The following is a 19,442-nucleotide window of genomic DNA, read 5'->3' as shown; positions in this document are numbered from 1 at the left end:
TCTTCTCTGGATTTGGATAATTAGCGGGTTTCGGCCTAATTCTGCTCTGCATGCATTATTTGGTGTTTTACGTTGTACACAGAGGATGTTTTTGCAGAATTCTGCATGCAGTCTCAGTTTGGTGTTTGTCCCATTTTGTGAATTCTTGGTTGGTGAGCGGACACCAGAACTCACAACCATAAAGGGCAATGGGTTCCTTAAATAACGGATTAGAGTATTTTTTGCCAGATCCTAATTGGTATGTCTAATTTTATGTTCCTTTTGATGGCATAGAAGGCCCTTCTCTCTCAGATCATTCACAGCTTTGTGGAAGCTACCTGTGGCGCTGATGTTTAGGCCGAGGTATGTATCATTTTTTGTGTGCTCTAGGGCTACAGTGTCTAGATTGAATTTGTATTCGTGGACCTGGCAACTGGACCTTTTTTGGAACACCATTATTTTTGTCTTACTGAGATTTACTGTCAGGGCCCAGGTCTGACAGAATCTGTGCTGAAGATCCAGGTGCTGCTGTAGGCCATCCATGTTCTAGTGCCCTCAGCAATTCGTTGATGTATATGTTGAAGAGGGTGGGGCTTAAGCTGCATCCCTGTCTCACCCCCCGGCCTGTGGAAAGAAATGTGTGTGTTTTTTGCAATTTTAACCACACACTTGTTGTTTGTGTACATGGATTTTATAATGTCATATGTATATCCCCCAACACCACTTTCCATCAATTTGTATAGCAGGCCCTCATGCCAAATTGAGTCGAAAGCTTTTTTGAAATCAACAAGGTATGAGAAGACTTTGCCTTTGATTTGGTTTGTTTGTTCGTCAATTAGGGTGTGCAGGGCGAATACGTGGTCTGTCGTAATGCAATTTGGTAAAAAGCCAATTTGACATTTGTACGAGTCTGCTGTTAATGATAATGCAGAGGATTTTCACAAGGTTGCTGTTGACGCATATCCCACGGTAGTTATTGGGGTCAAATTTGTCTCCACTTTTGTGGATAGGGGTGATCAGTCTGTGGTTCCAAATATTGGGGAATATACCAGAGCTAAGGTTGATGTTAAAGAGTTTAACATCATTAAAAAAATGAAAATTGAGAGAGAGAATTGAAATTGAATTGAGATAAAGAGAGAGAGGAAGTTCCTCCCTCTTCCAGATGTGACGCATATTTCAGTGAGGTAAAGAAACAGCTGTAGACTCTGCAGCTGTATAAATATGAACATTCATTAATCATAATAAATGAAAACAACAGCCCAGGATAATGTAAACTGTCAAAAAGAACTACAAGAAGTTAGGCAGACAATTCACAATTAATTTAATTTCAATCCCCGTTGTCTCAGTCCCTTGCCAAAATGTATCAACAATGAATTCAGCATGTTACCTTTCTAATTGTACAACCACTAATGTTAATGCAAAGAATGTTACATTGTATCAGATGCATTGTATCAGATAATAAAAGACCCCTAAGATTTGAGGGATCATATAATTAGCCTACTCTATTCTGACACCTGGTGGTGAAACATGATCACATTAATTCACACCCTTAACTCCATAGCAAAGACATTGTGAATAGAGGGACCAAGTAACAAACAATGATGGTTAAATATAAATCAGAAAAAATACTCGTGACAATAATTGTGTTGTTTGGAGTTTGAGGCGCTGCTGTGACAGCCCAAACCTCTCGCACCGCCCCCGCTCTCGCCTGGACAGCAGCTAGTGATAAACGCCGTAAGAAATAATAGCGCCATCTGCTGGCAGTAGCGCTACCCCCTCTCATGTCACTCAACTAAAACAATACGGAAGTTGCACAGAACTCTGCCTGTCAACAAGAAAGACGACAGAAAGGGTAAGGTTGCTAATTTAGTTGTTACAGGCATTTATATACATCATGTATCGCCGTTTGTAATGTATATGTTCACCAGAGTGTTTGTAGATATATTTGAATGTTTTTTGTCGCGTGGCACGTTCAGGAAACGTTACAAGGAAGAAGTTAGTTAGTTAAGCCAGCGTTAGCATTAGCATGCTAGCCGCACAACACAGACAGGGCGAGAGAGCGAAGCAGCTGCTGCTTTACCCTTCCTCTTCAAGGAAGTTTGCGGGGGCGAGGATCCAGGAGGCCTAGATAAGTCTGGTGTGAATTATTTCAGCTCACCTGGAGTTAAAATGCTATAGAAAATCACTTAATTGAAAATTGGCTTGCTGGTAAATCATCGCTACAACATAACATCATTAGCTTGCGAGGCAGGAAATTGCTGTGTATGTGTTCTCGATACAAATAGATCGGCATAACCTCAACAGTGCTTAGCTAGCTAAACCGAACTACCTTAAATGCCTTGCTGTCGTATCTAAAGGCTAAGGAAAGTACATTTCTGTATGTTGTTTGACAGTAATTCTCTCCTGCTCCTGTAACAATGTAGCCTGGTCCCAGATCACTCTTATGGTCCTTTGTGTGTGTGTGTGTGTGTGTGTGTGTGTGTGTGTGTGTGTGTGTGTGTGGAGGGGGGGGGGGGGTGACAACGACCATAGGAGTTGACAAGACATCACAAACAGATCTGGGACCAGGCTAGTCAAAATAAAACCTATTCAACATAAAGGGTTATCTTTTTATTTTCTTAGATTGTCTTCCTGAAAGACACATCAGTGACAATGGGGTCATTCTGCAAGGAGGACTGAGGGATCTGACCTAGATGTTTTTCTATTCTACTTTTCTTTCTTTTCAACTCTTCTTTCTCTTTCATGAGCACCTGTATTTCAGAGGAGCACTACTATCATCAGAATGACTGCCCCTTTCAACCTTTGTGTCCTCAACGTTTTGTTTGTAACCGGTGAGTTTTATTATGAATGTGTGTGTGTGTGTCTGTCCGTCTGAAGATGTCAAGACACCATGGTGCTTTAGGGCGTACAACTATTACAAACAGTTTTTTTTGTAAGTGTGTAGCTAGTTTCAACTGTCAACTGCACCACATACAAATACCAGTCAGATCTTTAGTAATGCCCTGTTCAGACCTGCGTAACTCAGTTTTTCCTGTTGATCCACAGCCTACAGCAGCCTGGAGTTAGCCTCCAGTACTGGTAAGATAACCACCCCTCCGCCCCAAACAGTAATTGTAAGAATCAGTTGTGGCACAACCCGTTCTATCACATTTTTTGTCACGCTCAAATATTGAAATGCGTTTTGTCTTGTTGATACTACTGGGAGTCCTCTAGACAGTCCATATACCAATATTATGAGTTGGCTAAATCAAGGTTATGAAGAGAAGGTCCTGCTAATATTCTGTTACAGTCGACTCCTGTTAAGTGCCCTTTGAATAAGTGCAAACTCTGTTGGAAGTGCACTACAGCTCCATTATTTTGTAGCTGTGCCTGATGTGGTTTTGGTTTAGTGTGCATGTTGTGGTATAGTGCACGGTGTCTCAACAGTTTCAGCACCAAGCCGTTGCATTTATCAGGGTCATATTTAGTAGGGCACACCGCAGCAAAACGTTTTGAAACAGAAAGCTAAAATCAGAATTTTTATTGGACAAGTTTAGGTAGCACCTGCCTATTTCACTCCTGTTTTCTCCCTAATGAACACAACCCAGGAGTCTAAAGTACTGCACTGTCCTTCTCTCTTCCAGCTCATTGTGGACAATCTCCCCAAGTCCTGGAAGCCCCGAGGGGAGAGATCAGAAGCTCCGTCCACCACAGCTGGTCCTACCGCCCACGACCGCTCAACTGTAGTTGGATTATCAAGGCACACGTAGGAGAGCCCGTTATCCTCAGGTAATGTCTGCCCACTCACTGTCTTATCCCTCCAGGGGCTTATTCGCTGGGGTCAGGGTGCAACGTTTGTCCCTCAACTACCTCTAGTCTTTAACCCTCTTGGCACTTGGTTAGATCTGAAGGGATTGGGTAGGTGTTAGAAATAGGATGGAAATTCCATCAAGACTCTCAGTGGACAAGGTGACACGACTAATATGTTGTTTAGTTATACTTATCCAATACCTTCAGATTGACACTTCCTCGGGGGCAGGGAGTAGAGGTTGTGACTGGACCTCAGAAAGGTCACATCATGCGAAGAACGTGGATTCATAGCCAAATCATTTTGTTTTTGATCGTTTGCTCACTGTTTGTTTGTTTGTATCTCTTTTCACCCGTCGTTCTTTTAGTTTCTCCCAGTTTTCTACACGCTGTAAGAAGGAATGGGTCTCGGTGACATCATCAACTGGCAAGCCCATTACCTTTTGTGGTTCCGACCTGCCAAAGCCCATGGAGTTGATGGGGGGGAACATTACAGTGACGCACCACTTCCTGCCACACTTATTCCCCGTCTCTGCGTTCTGCCTTGGCTACGTCAGAGGTATGGTGGCAGGATTTTATATCACTTGTTAATCATGAGAAAGGACATAGTAAACTAGTTTTAACCATATTTGAGGACCAGGAATTATAATATAGCTAAAAGGAATATAAACTCTCCTCCCTCTCCCACCATTTCCCCCTGTTCATCTCTCTTGCCCTCTTGGTCTCTCTCCCACTCCTCTCTCTCTCTCTCTCTAGACTCTGGTGAATGTCCGGTGGTGGACTTTGAGTGTTTGGGCGGGCGCTGCCTGCCCCTGTCCTGGCGCTGTAACGGCCGGACGGAGTGTCTGGGTGAAGGGATGGGGCTGGGAACAGACGAGCAGGACTGTGACGGAGAGATCGAGATCCTGGATCCTGAGCAGGACAAAGTAGTGGTGACCACCACCACACCAGAGTCCTACATAGAGAGGGAGGGGGAGACAGAAAGAGAGAAGAACGGGGGGAGGGATTGGGAAACGGCACCGGTTGATGTGGAGAAGGAAGTAGAGAAGGATGGGGACTACACCAAGGTAAAGGAGCCAGATAATCCTATAGAGGACTACTGGGAGTTCCTGCCTCGTAAACTCCCCAGCCCCCAGCCTCACAGAGCCCACCCCGGTGTGACCCGGGCCCCCATCGAGTGGCCGTGTGGCGGCCTCCTCCAAACCTTCTATGGGACGTTCGCCCCTCCTTCCATCAATGGCCCCTCTCTGTTCTGTGTGTGGACCCTGGACCCCCAGGACTCCAGGCCTCTGAAGCTGGACCTGCAGCTGCTGGAACTAGGGCCTGGAGACACGGTCACCATCACCAACAGACAGCAGGGCACCGGGGAACTCATCAAAACTGTAAGTGTTAGTGGAGCTGGGTCTGTGTTTAATACAAGTTTCCCCTAACAGACTGATACAGGATCATATATTTTTTAATTCCCCTAGGATTGGGAATTTGTCATCTGTCACAATACTGTCCAGTTCTGTTACCCAAGTTAATTTACTCAATCTAATCACCCTATCCCTTTTCCTCTCTGACAGATCACCAGCGAGTCCAGTTACAAGGCCATCCAGGTCGAGTCCCGGACCGGCCTTCTCTCCCTGACCTATCGCACGCTCCCCGGCTCGGAGGGGCTGGGCTTCAACGCCACCTACCGTGTCGGGGGCTACTGCCCCCCCTGGGAGGGTAAATGTGGGGGTGCCGCGGGGGGCTGCTACACCCAGGAACAGAAGTGTGACGGGCGCTGGGACTGTCCTGAGACGGGGCATGACGAGGCGGGATGCAGGGGGTGTCCCATGGACCAGTTTGCCTGCGGAGGGGTGGGGCAGCGGGCGGTGCTGGCGGGTCATAACTTCATAGGGCGTTCTGTGTGCTTCCCTGCCAAGGAGAGGTGTAACTACCAGCTGTACTGTGCTGACGGGAGCGACGAAAAAGACTGTACCATATGTCAACCTGGGACCTTCCACTGCGACAGCAACAGGTAGCGAATAGGGGTGTGTGTGTTTTAATATGTGTGTGTGCACATTACTGTATGATATTTTGGTTTGATGTGTGTGTGTGTTTTGGTTTTTGTGGGTGAGAAATCACCACCCCGACGGTGTGTTTCTCTTCCCCAGATGTGTGTTTGAGAGCTGGAGTTGTGACGGCCAGGTGGACTGTAAGGACGGGACTGACGAGATGAACTGCACCATGACCCTGCCTCGAAAGGTCATCACCGCGGCAACCGTGGGCAGTCTGGTCTGTGGGCTGCTGCTGGTCATCGCTATGGGCTGTACCTGCAAGCTCTACTCACTGCGGACCCGAGAATACAGGTACCCCTTATTCACCTCACACCTCAGCTTTACGCCTGTTGATGCTTCACCAAAATACACAAAAAAATCACAACAAATTATCTTGATCTGTGTCCAGAATACCAAGAAATATCTCTGTCCAAACCAACGTTTATTGTGTTGGACCGGACTCCCATGTATGTGTTGAGATGTTTCTGCCTTGTTTCTCTCCTGCAGCATGTTTGCGCCAATCAGCCGCCAGGAGGCGGAGCTAATCCAGCAGCAGGCCCCTCCCTCCTATGGTCAATTGATCGCCCAGGGCATCATCCCTCCAGTGGAGGACTTCCCCACAGAGAACCCCAACGAGGTGAGCGCACAGGTCTAGAATCAGCTAACCCTCTCCCAATCCTCATCCTAACCATTATTGTGGAAAATGCTAAACTGACATTGGATCAGAAACTATTTGAGCACAATGAATGGAAGGCCTCAAACAACTGACAACTTGAGATATTTCCATTCTTGGGTGTCCTTCCTTTACAAGGGAATCCTCCACTAACTTCCAGTCGTTTTGAAAGGTCCTCAGTACGTCCCTATGTCTTCTGACTGTTCACCACTAGCCTTGTTTATCCTACTACCTACCAGCTTCACTGAATCACTCCATTATCAGCATGCACTACTACATAAATACTGTTCTTAGATCAGTGTCCAGGAGAAACCTCATCCTACTCTTAACGGGAGAGGAGAGACCCACTCATAGATCCTATCAATGCTCCTTCATAATATGAATAGCCGGTGCGTATTCAAATTGGATTTAGAAATGAAATTACTCCACTCCATTGGTTGCTTTACAAGGGCATCCCGTTAACCTACAGTAGATTGGAACGTAGACTAGCCTTGTATCTCCTACTTACCAGAAGCACTGTTGTCTCAGAAGGTTCAGTCAGACCCTTCTGAATGATTCCATTACACTCAGGCTGAATCAGGCTGTACTATGGCAGCATCAGGAGGGTGTTATCTCATGTATTTGAGTTACACTGGGGCCTGTAGGTGTACTGATCTAGGCTCAGTCTAGCCTTCTAGATCAAAATGAATAGTATTATACGGCCAGGGGGGACCTGATCCTAGAGCTGTGTGACAGCAATAGCAGGAGCGTGATCTGATAGATTGAGTTACAGCAGACAACACAATGGAGCCCCTCACTACACCATAGTCTGATTAGCTGCTGTAGACAGCTGAAGGAGGGAAAGAGGGTTAACTAAAACAATGTGCTCTCTGTGTTCAGTGTGGTGGCTTTGTTTAATGGTCCCCTCAAAGAGTGGTCTAATTCAAATAATAAGCTCATTATCGTTTAATGATGGTAAGTCATTTTATTAGTATAGCACTCTTTAAATACAACTGAAATCTCAAGGTGGTCATCTTTTTTTCTTGTGCTCTTCTCTCTGCTCATCTATTTCTCTCTCTCTCTCTCTCTCTCCTCTCTTGCTCTATCAGTCTTCCTCTCTTTCTCTGAGAGGTTTTCTCCAGCTTCTCAGACAGGATACTTCTAACTCTCCACGACGCCGACGCCGTCCCCGATTCATCCGCCGGGCTGTCCGTCGCATGCGGAGATGGGGCCTAATCCCCAGATCCACCTCCAGGCCCTCCCAGCCATCCAGCTCTGCCCCCCAGCAGACAGAGGCCCCTTCCACTGGTGTGGATCCCAGTCAATCAACTCCCGCCACCACCTCATTGGCTGTGGAAGCCGTCAATCTGCCATTGCCACAGAAACTAGGCTTGCTCCCACAGACAGTGCAGTACCAGCCACCACCACCTCCCCACTTCCTTCCTCCACCCACTCTACTCCCTCCACCCATTGTCTCTACCCCAGCCAACCCCCAGAGCCCTCCGGTGGCTGTCCCCCCCACCCCCAGCAGCCCCTCCCTAGCCTCTCTCTTCCACTCTTTGGGGCGCACTATCTCTCGCTTCCGCTCCTCCCCTTCCTCCTCCCCCACCAACTCTCTGCCCCTCTCCACATCCCCCTCTTTCTCTTCCTCCTCTTCGGAGGATGAGGTGCTACTTATCCCCCTCTCCGAGGACACAACCCCAGAGGACGACGTGCCCCTGCTGACACTCGACCCCTGACCTTATCCAACACCCCTTCCCTAAATGATGACTCAAGCACAGGAGCACTGCAAGGCTCCCTCTCTCTCTCTTTCTCTCTCTCTCTCTTTCTATCTGTGCTGGTCTGGTGCCTTGGAATTGCATTGGGTTGGATGGTTTGAACTGACTAAAGGAATCTAATATTCAATGCTTTTATGTTATTGAGTGTGGAAACTCCTAGAGAAAGTATGTGTATTTGTATTTGTGTGTGTGTGTGTGGTGTATTTGTGTACTGGATGTGCACTTATCCAGATATAGTCTGAAAGAGGTGAACTTTGCACAGAAAATCTTCCCACGCCACCCTGATGGTCTAATTAAGCAATTCGGCACCTCTGGGGTTTGTGTTATATGGCCAATATACTACGGCTAAGGGCTGTTATGTACGACGCAACGCAGAGTGCCTGGATACAGCCCTTAGCCGTGGTATATTGGCCATATAACACAAACCCCAGAGGTTCATTATTGCTATTATAAACTGGTTATTAATGTAATTAGAGCAGTAGAAATAAATGTTTTGTAATACCCGTGGTATTCGGTCTGATATACCACGGCCTTCAGCCAATCAGCGATCAGGGCTCAAACCACCCAGTTTATAATATAGAATTTACTGTCAAATGAATGATTGGTTTTAACACATGAAAGAGTTCATGTCTTTGGGTGACAGCATATGTGTGACTGCATCATGTGAGGGTGAGCATATGGGGGCCAGTGTAAGGATATGGTAGATGTCCCGTGTAGACACTATTCCGTGTATAGTTGTCATCCCCCATTTAAGTGCCTTTTCAGAAGCTTGCTACAGTTGATGAATTTGAATGATGACACACATACTGTACACACTGTCCCAGATATGTAGACAAAAAGGAACACCCACCTTCTCACACACAGACTGTGTTTTATATTGCTTTCATAATGGAGAAATTGCATGTCAATTCTGCAAGCTGGCAATAATTTTTGGGGACCCGCCTGGTTAGTGTACGTATGGCATAACTGACGTGTATAGTTTGCGTATGCACTTGCAAGTGTGATGTATGAATGTTTTATAATGTCTTTCTCAAGTAGAAAAATTTTGTCTCGGCTCACAAGACAATCTCTCTTGGTGCCTGAGGTTGGGTTAGACCTGTGAAGTGCACCGAAGACGAGGCCCCCCAGGGCCCACGGTCACAACAACGCCGACTTAAATTCTCAGCCCTTTGTGAATGGAATCCACTCTACCACACTTTGACACAGTGAACATATAGCAAACGCAGAGACTTTTTAGTCTGCCATTTTTACATCGTATCTTTTATTAGTTTTTCCGCTTTTATCCTCCAGAGATGTACTTAAAAAAAATCTTAAATTGTTGTTCTGTTTACCTGGGTTGTACTGAATGTATTCAATTAAACATAGTGGTTGGAGGAGGATGATATGTTTAAAACTTGCAATGTAGTGATAAGGTTGGAGAGAGAGTGATTTTACTAGGGTCTATTTCACTGTACATAGCAAAGATGTGGACAAATCCACGGAGATTAAACAATTTGCACTTTTACTTGGACTCTAGCCTTGATTGTGTTTAAGAAAGAGAGATGTGGGAAATAAATAAAAAGGCAATCTTAGGAAAAGCAGAGAAGCGCTGGCATTTTTCCATGAGGTTGTCAGCGCCATTTGTTCTCTGTCTCCTGGGAATGTATCAAAGACATGTGACGTCCATTTCTCCAGAAGACCCCCGTGGTGCCATGACAATTCAAGTGGATTAAATACCTGGGTGTCAAAGCAAGATGAGGGATGGACCAGTGCAGAGGAATGGTTGCGACTTTTGAAGAGCTAGAAGAAGAATGAAGGGAGTCGGGGGGGGGGGGGGGGGGGGGGGAAGTCATGCAGTTTACTGATAAAGATGAAATGTAGGACATTCAGCTCTCGGTTTTGGACGGCATCGGCGCGAGGCTGAGGCAACTATGTGCATCAGTGACCATTAGTGACCAAGTGGACTGTGAAAATGCAGTAGTTGGCCAGAGATATGGATTTCTCTCCAAAATCACTGAATGACTCCATTATCATCAGCCTACTCTTAACGGGAGAGGAGAGAACCACTCATAGACCCTATCAATGCTCCTTCTCTTTCCCCACAATTCATTTAGGATTTTCTTGTAGCCTGTCGTATATCTACAGATGATGTCAAGGGAGGCTGCTGCGGGGAGGACGGCTCATAATAATGGCCAGAACGGAGCAAATGGAATGGCATCAAACACATGGACACCATGTGTTTGATGTATTTGATACCATGCCACCTATTCCACTCCAGCCATTACCACAAGCCCGTCCTCCCCAATTAAGGTGCCACCAACCTCCTGTGGCTGATGTCATACTGACGTCACTCCTATAGATCCCATCTCTTTCATCTCTTCCCCAGATGTGACTCCTGTGGAGGGCCTATGATTATGGCTGCACCCCTCTCCCTCAGCAGGCCATGGGTGTGGATGATAGTGGTGGTGGTGGGCATATGGCTTCCTGGTGCTCTAGAGAAATGTATCTTTGATGAGGTTCGGCAGTCAGTCACAGTGGTCACCACACCCACTGATCAACATGGACCTCACCCTAAAATCACCGGGCCACACACTCACAAGTTCAGAGGATACGGATGAATCTAGAAGTCAGACTCGCCCTGGAGACATAACTTCACCTCAACATCCTCCATCCCAGAGACGCAACAGAAAGCTCAGCGAGCTGGCTCCACCCACACACCCTCCACAGCCAATCAGGATCCACACCTGGGTTCAGCGGGAGAGCCCTGCCCTGTCTCACGTGGAGAGAGAGAAAGAGAAAGAGAAAGAGAAAGAGAGAGAGAGAGAGAGAGAGAGAGAGAGAGAGAGAGAGAGAGAGAGAGAGAGAGAGAGAGAGAGAGAGAGAGAGAGACTGGAGCTAGCAGTCAGGGAGGCTGTTGGCATCGTGTCCAGCTTACTGTCAGGTTAACAAGACACGAGTGTCTTTGTTAGCCGTGTGTTTTTTGTTGTTCTTTATTTACTGTTGATTGACTGTTAGATCGTATTATGTGTACGATTGGTTTTGTTAATGAAGGTTAGTGTTATTTTGTGTCATTGCATGTTTGTGAGCGTGTTGATATGTGTTAGTGGTGGTGATCATTTCTAAAATGTCTGTTCCTACAGTGAACAGCGTCCCTGGTCGTCTGTTGCTCAGCAGAGACATCAACAAGTACTGTGAATTAATCTGGAGGAACGCCAGCCCTGCCAACAGGTCTGACTTATATATATATATATAAAGTCTTGTCTAAGAATTCTGTACTGTATATCTGCTTATCTACTACTATAGCGTACCAAAGTATGAGTCATAATACCTATAAATCCTAGCGGTCAAACAAGGAAATGGTTCCAATAGTTTTTCCACCATACATTTTTGAAACACTTAAAATAGGGGCTGTGTTGCGTGTAGGCTTACCCTGGTGTGACGTTTTGACAACTGTGTAAATCTCTTTAGGACAAGGTGACTTTTAAACCCCCCAAAAATGAAACGCTAATTAGCTGCTAATGTCGCTATCATACAGAACTACAAATGCCCGTCTCAAGCGTCACGTCACTCCAGGGCCATGATGGTCTGGATGAGACTGCTGAATCGAGGCAAAGGTAAGAATCTCTTGATTAACGATCTAATGTTAGCTAAATTTAGTAATTAATAAGTTGGCTACATTTCTTTACATTGACAGTTCTGGCACCGGGACTTTAACAACTAGGGGGAAAATCAAACTAAGGGACCTTAGATTAGTGTCTAATGTGTCACTGTGTCTCTTTCTCACTCTCCACACATATCCTAGCCCAGTGTGTTGGCCTATGCAGTGCACTGGCAGACCTCTGGCTGGACTGGTGGTCATCTGTAGAGACAGACTGAATGGGGAGGGATACAGCCACCAAGGCACCGTGCTGGTGACAATAACAGTGTGTATGTGTCACAGCAGGATGGTGAGGGGAGGACGGAAACCATGTGTTTGATAGCATTCCATTCATTCTGTTCCAGCCATTACTATCGAGCCATTACTATGAGCCCGTCCTCCCCAATTCAGGTGCCACCAGCTGCATGTGGTTTGTGTGTGTGTGTGTGTGTGTGTGTGTGTGTGTGTGTGTGTGTGTGTGTGTGTGTGTGTGTGTGTGTGTGTGTGTGTGTGTGTGTGTGTGTGTGTGTGTGTGTGTGTGTGTGTGTGTGTGTGTGTGTGTGTGTGTGTGTGTGTGTGCGTGTGTGTGTGTGTGTGTGTGTGTGCATGGGTGTGTGTGTATATAATAACTGTTTTGCTCTCTCCAGACAGTGAGTTTCTCCAAAGAACTATACAGCACCTGGAGAGACTGTTCCCACTCCTCCTAACGTCAGTAACCTTGCTTGTGTTGTTTTAAGAGATATGTTATACTGTATTACAAGGCTATCTTTCTTTTATTGTTACTTTATGCTTTTCACCGTGTTTCCTTTGGCCATGGGATGGTAGGCCTTTTTGATTTTCATTACGGTTTTGTATTGTCTAGGTTTTGTCATGCTGTTTTCTGTCAAACTGTGTTGTGTTGTGTTGTGTAGTTGAGTCATCCTGTGTTGTGTTGTTGTGTTGTGTAGCTGGGGTGGGCTGCTCCCCTCTGGGGTCAGGTGACCAACACAGATGAGACATGTCAGGTGAGGATCTACAGCCAATCAGTGATGTTTATGAATCTAGCAATCTTTTAAAGGCTGCTCACTAAGAGACTAAGCCAGTTTGCAAAATCTAAAATCAATGTACATTTTTTAGCAAGCTAGCTTCATACTTTTTTCTGACATGCCGAAAATGCAGTCTTGTTGATTACATTTGACACTTCACGGCCACGAGAGTTTTACATGTGACTACAATTTGCATTGAATTATGGGTCATATCAACCTCGCAAGTGACCAAAGTTATTCACTTGCTCCCTCGAGCTAAATTGAGGGCCGAAGGGGCAACGTTAGTGAATTGGACCTCCACTTTTAAGATGGTAATTAAACTGCATCCGGTTTCGACGTGGAATCCCCAGAGGGAAAGTGGATAGCGCAAGGGTTGAGGGGGTAAAAATAACGTGTTTGGACTGCAGCCCTGGTCTCTACTGACCCTGAGCTGGGAGGACCACTTGAGAACCTGGTATGGACTGACCCTGCCATCTATACACACATTCTATTATACCCTATCCTTAACCCTATTAGCTACTTTCCTCTAACCCTGACCTTAACCCTTTAACCTAACTCCTAATCTTAACCCTAACCCCTTACACCTAGCCTAGCTAACGTTAGCCAGCTAGTGGTTGAGTGTATTAAAAATATAAAATTTTCCTGAGACAGTATGTCTGGGCATAGGTAGACATTGCAATTGTATTTTATGCACATTCTATAATGATAGGCTATTCAACAACTGTCGGCACAAACTTTGAGGAAATGATGATGTAAATAAAAAGGTTTTTGCACTACCTCACCTTAAAGAAATAGCACTACACCACTGGCCTTCACCCTCCTGAAATACCACAGTTACACCATACTCACATACTCTTTCATGAGATGCTTGTGTGGTCTTACTATTCACATTTGGCGGATAGTACTGAGGTTCATTACTATTTTCACAACAACATTCTCACACTTTGTTTTCTCTCTCTCTCGCTCTCTCTCTCTCCTCTCCTTCTCTCCTCTCCTCTACTAGAACCTACATCCTGGGAGAGGAGAGGAGTCTGTCCTCTTACTGGGAGTCCAGGGTACTGCAGGGTTCCATCATGGCTGCTGCCCAGGGAGAGCCAGCTATGGTACGGTTCAACTCAATCAACCTTGCACCCCTCCAGGACACTGGCTGGAGGGGGCCGAGCACAGAGCCTGGTGTGGGGATAGAGTAAGGGACACTGGCTGGAGGGGGCCGAGCACAGAGCCCGGTGTGGGGATAGAGTAAGGGACACTGGCTGGAGGGGGCCGAGCACAGAGCCCGGTGTGGGGATAGAGTAAGGGACACTGGCTGGAGGGGGCCGAGCACAGAGCCCGGTGTGGGGATAGAGTAAGGGACACTGGCTGGAGGGGGCCGAGCACAGAGCCCGGTGTGGGGATAGAGTAAGGGAAACTGGCTGGAGGGGGCCGAGCACAGAGCCTGGTGTGGGGATAGAGTAAGGGACACTGGCTGGAGGGGGCCGAGCATAGAGCCTGGTGTGGGGATAGAGTAAGGGACACTGGCTGGAGGGGGCCGAGCACAGAGCCCGGTGTGGGGATAGAGTAAGGGACACTGGCTGGAGGGGGCCGAGCACAGAGCCTGGTGTGGGGATAGAGTAAGGGACACTGGCTGGAGGGGGCCGAGCACAGAGCCTGGTGTGGGGATAGAGTAAGGGACAACCGCTGGATCGTTTTTTGTAGTTGTTTTTAGGGGGTAGATCAGCTTTAATATTGCAGATAGATTGTAGCTTCCATCAATGTAATTGTCTGCATCATTTCCAATCCCCCATATATTTTTGTTGTTGTAAGTATATACATATACAGTGTATTTGGAAAGTATTCAGACCCCTTGACTTTTTCCACATTTTCTTACTTTACAGCCTTATTCTAAAATTGATTAAAAATTTTTTTTCCTCATCAATCGACACGCAATACCCCATAATGACAAAGTGAAAACAGGTTTGTAGTAATTTTTGCAAATGTATTAAACATAAACACCTTATTTACATAAGTATTCAGACCCTTTGCTATCAGACTCGAAATTGAGCTCAGGTGCATCCTGTTTCCATTGATCATCCTTGAGATGTTTCTACAACTTGAATTGAGTCCACCTGTGGTAAATTCAATTGATTGGACATGAAAGGCACACACCTGTCTAAATAAGGTCCCACAGTTGACAGTGCATCTCAGAGCGAAAACCAAGCCACGAGGTCATAGGAATTGTCCGTAGAGCTCTGGGTTCCAAAAAATGGGTTCCAAAAAATGTCTGCAGCATTGAAGGTCCTCAAGAACACAGTGGGGCCTCCATCATTCTTAAATGGAAGCAGTTTGGAACAACCAAGACTGAGCAATCAGGGGAGAAGGGCCTTGGTCAGGGAGGTGACCAAGAACCCCATGGTCACTCTGATAGAGCTCCAGATTCCTCTGTGGAGATGGGAGAACCTTCCAGAAGCATTCTACCAATCAGGCCTTTATGGTAGAGGGGCCAGATAGAGGCCACTCCTCAGTAAAAGGCACATGACAGCCCACTTGGAGTTTGCCAAAAGGCACCTCAAGGCCTCTCAGACCATGATAAACAAGATTCTCTTGTCTGATAAAACCAAGATTGAACTCTTTGCCCTGAATGCCAAGCATCACATCTGAAGGAAACCTGTCACTGTCCGTATGGTGAAGCATGGTGGTGGCAGCAGCATTATGCTGTGGGGATGTTTTTCAGCAGCAGGGAGCAGCAGGGAGACTAGTCAGCAGGGAGACTAGTCAGGATCAAGGCTAAGATGAACGGAGCAAAGTATAGAGAGAACCTTGATGAAAACCTGCTCCAGAGCGCTCAGGACCTCAGACTGGGGTGAACGTTCACCTTACAACAGTACAACGGTCCTAATCAAGCACACAGCCAAGACAATACAGGAGTGGCTTCGGGACAAGTCTCTGAATGTCCTTGAGTGGCCCAGCCAGAGCCCGGACTTGAACCCAATCGAACAGCTCTGTGGAGACGCTCCCATCCATCCAACCTGACAGAGCTTGAGAGGATCTGCAGAGAAGAATGGGAGAAACTCCCCAAATTCAGGTGTGCCAAGCTTGTAGCGTCCTAGCCAAGAAGACTCAAGGCTGTAATTGCTGCCAAAGGTGCTTCAACAAAGTACTGAGTTTAGAGTCTGAATACTTATTTTTTGTCATTATTATCAGTTCGGATTTAAATACAACTTTTGTATGATTTAAGCCTTTAGTGAGAGGTCTAATGCTTTAATATTTAATCATTTATACCGCTACATACATAGTGTTACTAGTGTTACTTTAACTGTAGCTAGGTCATCACTTCGGGTAGGCTCAAAGCATTTGCTTTTTCCTGTACATGAAGTCTATAGGAAAATAGCAGTAAGATGTTTTTGAGAGAATGTATGTATATCTGGTTTGTGTCTGTAGTAAGTTTAATGTGTGTATCCTTTGTGTGCTTGTAGGTGAGGGAGGAATGTTTGGATCGCTGTCGTCCTGTCGTCCTTGTGTTCTCTGTCTGACTTGTGTTCTCTGTCTGACTTGTGTTGTCTCTCTGACTTGTGTTGTCTCTGTGACTTGTGTTGTCTCTGTGACTTGTGTTGTCCGTCTCAGTGTTTTATGGTGTCATTATCTCCACCTCCACAAGGGGGAGTGCCAGACTGATACATTCCTGGATGGTGTTTCATTTATAAACCTCTAATAAACAGGGCGAGTCTTCTGGTCTCCTTCACTTAGTTTTATCTCTATCCTGTCCTCACTTCTGTTCTGACAATCTCTTTCTCTTTCCTTCTCCTCATTGTCTCTCCATATCCTCTCCACCCCTCTCCTCTCTTCGAACTCTTCCCACTCCCCACTCTTCTCACTGTGTTTTCCTGTAGACTGAGTGTTGGAAAGAGGATAATGAGAAAGAGACTGTAAAAGAGGACTGGAGTGTAGAGATGTACCGTTTAGACAGATGATACTTATTTTCTAACCTGAGCAGGGAGGTCAGTGTGTTTTTGTGTGCAAGTGCATATTCTTGTGAAAAAGTGTATGAAAGTGACACATACCCATTATTTTATTTTCTCTCCACCTCTGTCAGAATGTCATCCTCTCTGTCAGAATGTCATCCTCTCTGTCAGAATGTCATCCTCTCTGTCAGAATGGCATCCTCTCTGTCAGAATGTCATCCTCTCTGTCAGAATGTCATCCTCTCTGTCAGAATGGCATCCTCTCTGTCAGAATGTCATCCTCTCTGTCAGAATGTCATCCTCTCTGTCAGAATGGCATCCTCTCTGTCAGAATGTCATCCCCTCTCTCTGTCAGAATGTCATCCTCTCTGTCAGAATGTCATCCCCTCTGTCAGAATGTCATCCTCTCTGTCAGAATGTCATCCTCTCTGTCAGAATGTCATCCCCTCTGTCAGAATGTCATTCCCTCTGTCAGAATGTCACCCTCTCTGTCAGAATGTCTCCCTCTCTGTCAGAATGTCATCCTCTCTGTCAGAATGTCATCCCCTCTGTCAGAATGTCATCCCCTCTGTCAGAATGTCACCCTCTCTGTCAGAATGTCACCCTCTCTGTCAGAATGTCATCCCCTCTGTCAGAATGTCATCCCCTCTGTCAGAATGTCATCCTCTCTGTCAGAATGTCACCCTCTCTGTCAGAATGTCTCCCTCTCTGTCAGAATGTCTCCCTCTCTGTCAGAATGTCTCCCTCTCTGTCAGAATGTCATCCTCTCTGTCAGAATGTCATCCTCTCTGTCAAAATGTCTCTGTCACGACTTCCGCCGAAGTTGGTTCCTCTCCTTGTTCGGGCGGTGTTCGGCGGTCGGCGTCACCGGTCTTCTAGCCATCATCGATCTACTTTTCATTTTCTATTTGTTTTGTCCTGTCTTCCCACACACCTGGTTTCAATTCCATCATTACATGTTGTGTATTTAACACTCTGTTCCCCCCATGTCCTTGTCAGGAATTGTTTATTGTAGTGCTTGTGCACGTTATGCTGGTGTGTGACGGGTTTGGTACCCATGGATTTATTGTGCTGTTAACGGTGGTTTTATTTACTAAACTGCGCCGTTGTAAATCAGTTATTTTTCTCCTGCGCCTGACTTCTCTGCCGCCAGTACGCACCCCTTACAGTCTCCCTCTCTGTCAGAATGTCTCCCTCTCTGTCAGAATGTCATCCCCTCTGTCAGAATGTCTCCCTCTCTGTCAGAATGTCTCCCTCTCTGTCAGAATGTCTCCCTCTCTGTCAGAATGTCACCCTCTCTGTCAGAATGTCACCCTCTCTGTCAGAATGTCTCCTGTCAGAATGTCTCCCTCTCTGTCAGAATGTCACCCTCTCTGTCAGAATGTCTCCCTCTCTGTCAGAATGTCTCCCTCTCTGTCAGAATGTCTCCCTCTCTGTCAGAATGTCTCCCTCTCTGTCAGAATGTCTCCCTCTCTGTCAGAATGTCATCCTCTCTGTCAGAATGTCTCCCTCTCTGTCAGAATGTCTCCCTCTCTGTCAGAATGTCTCCCTCTCTGTCAGAATGTCTCCTTCTCTGTCAGAATGTCATCCCCTCTGTCAGAATGTCTCCCTCTCTGTCAGAATGTCTCCCTCTCTGTCAGAATGTCATCCTCTCTGTCAGAATGTCTCCCTCTCTGTCAGAAAGTCATCCTCTCTGTCAGAATGTCATCCTCTCTGTCAGAATGTCTTCCTCTCTGTCAGAATGTCTCCATCTCTGTCAGTGACTGTAGTGGGTTGTTGTTGAAGACACAGGCAGGGGTGTCACACACCCCCAAAATCTGAGGGGGCATAAAGTAGGGGGTGGTCCGGAGGGGGGCTAAGTTGGAGAATTTTGTATGTAAAAATACAGTATGTCTATTCTGCATATCTAAGCATACCTCTTGAGCTGCCTGTATCCTCCTGACTGGTGGAATGTGAATTTTCAGTATATTTAGTTATTGCTTGCTTTTCTAAAGTCTACCAACCTTGCCAGCCAGCATGCCAGCTAAGATAGTTAGACAAAGCTAGCTACTCTAATTTGATTGATAGCCTGAAATGGCTTGTTGGTAGCTGCTTTTAGCAACGCTAGGAATTACACAATAGCGTTTCTGGGAATTAGATTGCAAAAAAACGTAATAGTTCACCTGGATGCGAGAAGTTACAATTACATTTCAATTAACTCTGTTGATTGTCTTTAGGCTTGCTCCTTATGGGAACTTGAGACAAAAAACATCTAATGGAATATATAATTAAACAGAATTTTGTAGACCAATACAGTTTCTCTTGCTTTTTTTTGCAGGTATGGCGCATATGCAGGACTTATATTTTAACATGAGGTAAGCGGAGAAGAAGTGGGTCTACAAATCAAATAGAATCAAATGTTAATTGTCACATGCTTTGTAAATACAGGTGTAGACTAAGAGTGAAATACCTACTTATGGGTCCTTTTCCAACAATGCAGAGTTAAAAAATATATATTTGTTTTGAGAAAAATAGTAACACGAGGAATAAATTCACAATGAATATTGAATAACAATAACAAGTAAAACTAACATGGCTATATACAGGGAGTACCAGTACTGAGTCGATGTGCAGGGGTACGAGGTAATAACATGGCTGTATACAG

The 19,442-nt window shown here is 45.9% G+C and overlaps 1 protein-coding gene across 2 annotated transcripts; it reads left to right on the top strand.

Moving 5' to 3' along the window:
* Positions 1-1,740: 1,740 nt before the first annotated feature.
* Positions 1,741-8,480, top strand: LOC115194393 (low-density lipoprotein receptor-related protein 10). 2 transcript variants are annotated; one of them, XM_029754053.1, is made up of 11 exons: positions 1,741-1,831; positions 2,602-2,663; positions 2,706-2,810; positions 3,025-3,057; positions 3,603-3,747; positions 4,134-4,324; positions 4,522-5,147; positions 5,331-5,770; positions 5,907-6,101; positions 6,297-6,426; positions 7,551-8,480. In XM_029754053.1, the coding sequence occupies exons 3-11, from the start codon at positions 2,762-2,764 to the stop codon at positions 8,178-8,180; spliced, it is 2,439 nt and encodes an 812-aa protein (XP_029609913.1). In that variant the 5' UTR covers positions 1,741-1,831; positions 2,602-2,663; positions 2,706-2,761; the 3' UTR covers positions 8,181-8,480. The 2 variants fall into 2 exon arrangements, with proteins under 2 accessions (XP_029609913.1, XP_029609912.1); XM_029754052.1 differs by having other exon boundaries at positions 2,602-2,810.
* The last annotated feature ends 10,962 nt before the right edge of the window (positions 8,481-19,442 follow it).

Source organism: Salmo trutta, chromosome 5 (assembly GCF_901001165.1).
Source record: "Salmo trutta chromosome 5, fSalTru1.1, whole genome shotgun sequence".
NCBI lineage: Eukaryota > Metazoa > Chordata > Actinopteri > Salmoniformes > Salmonidae > Salmo > Salmo trutta.
This window is presented reverse-complemented; position numbering and strand designations above follow the sequence as displayed.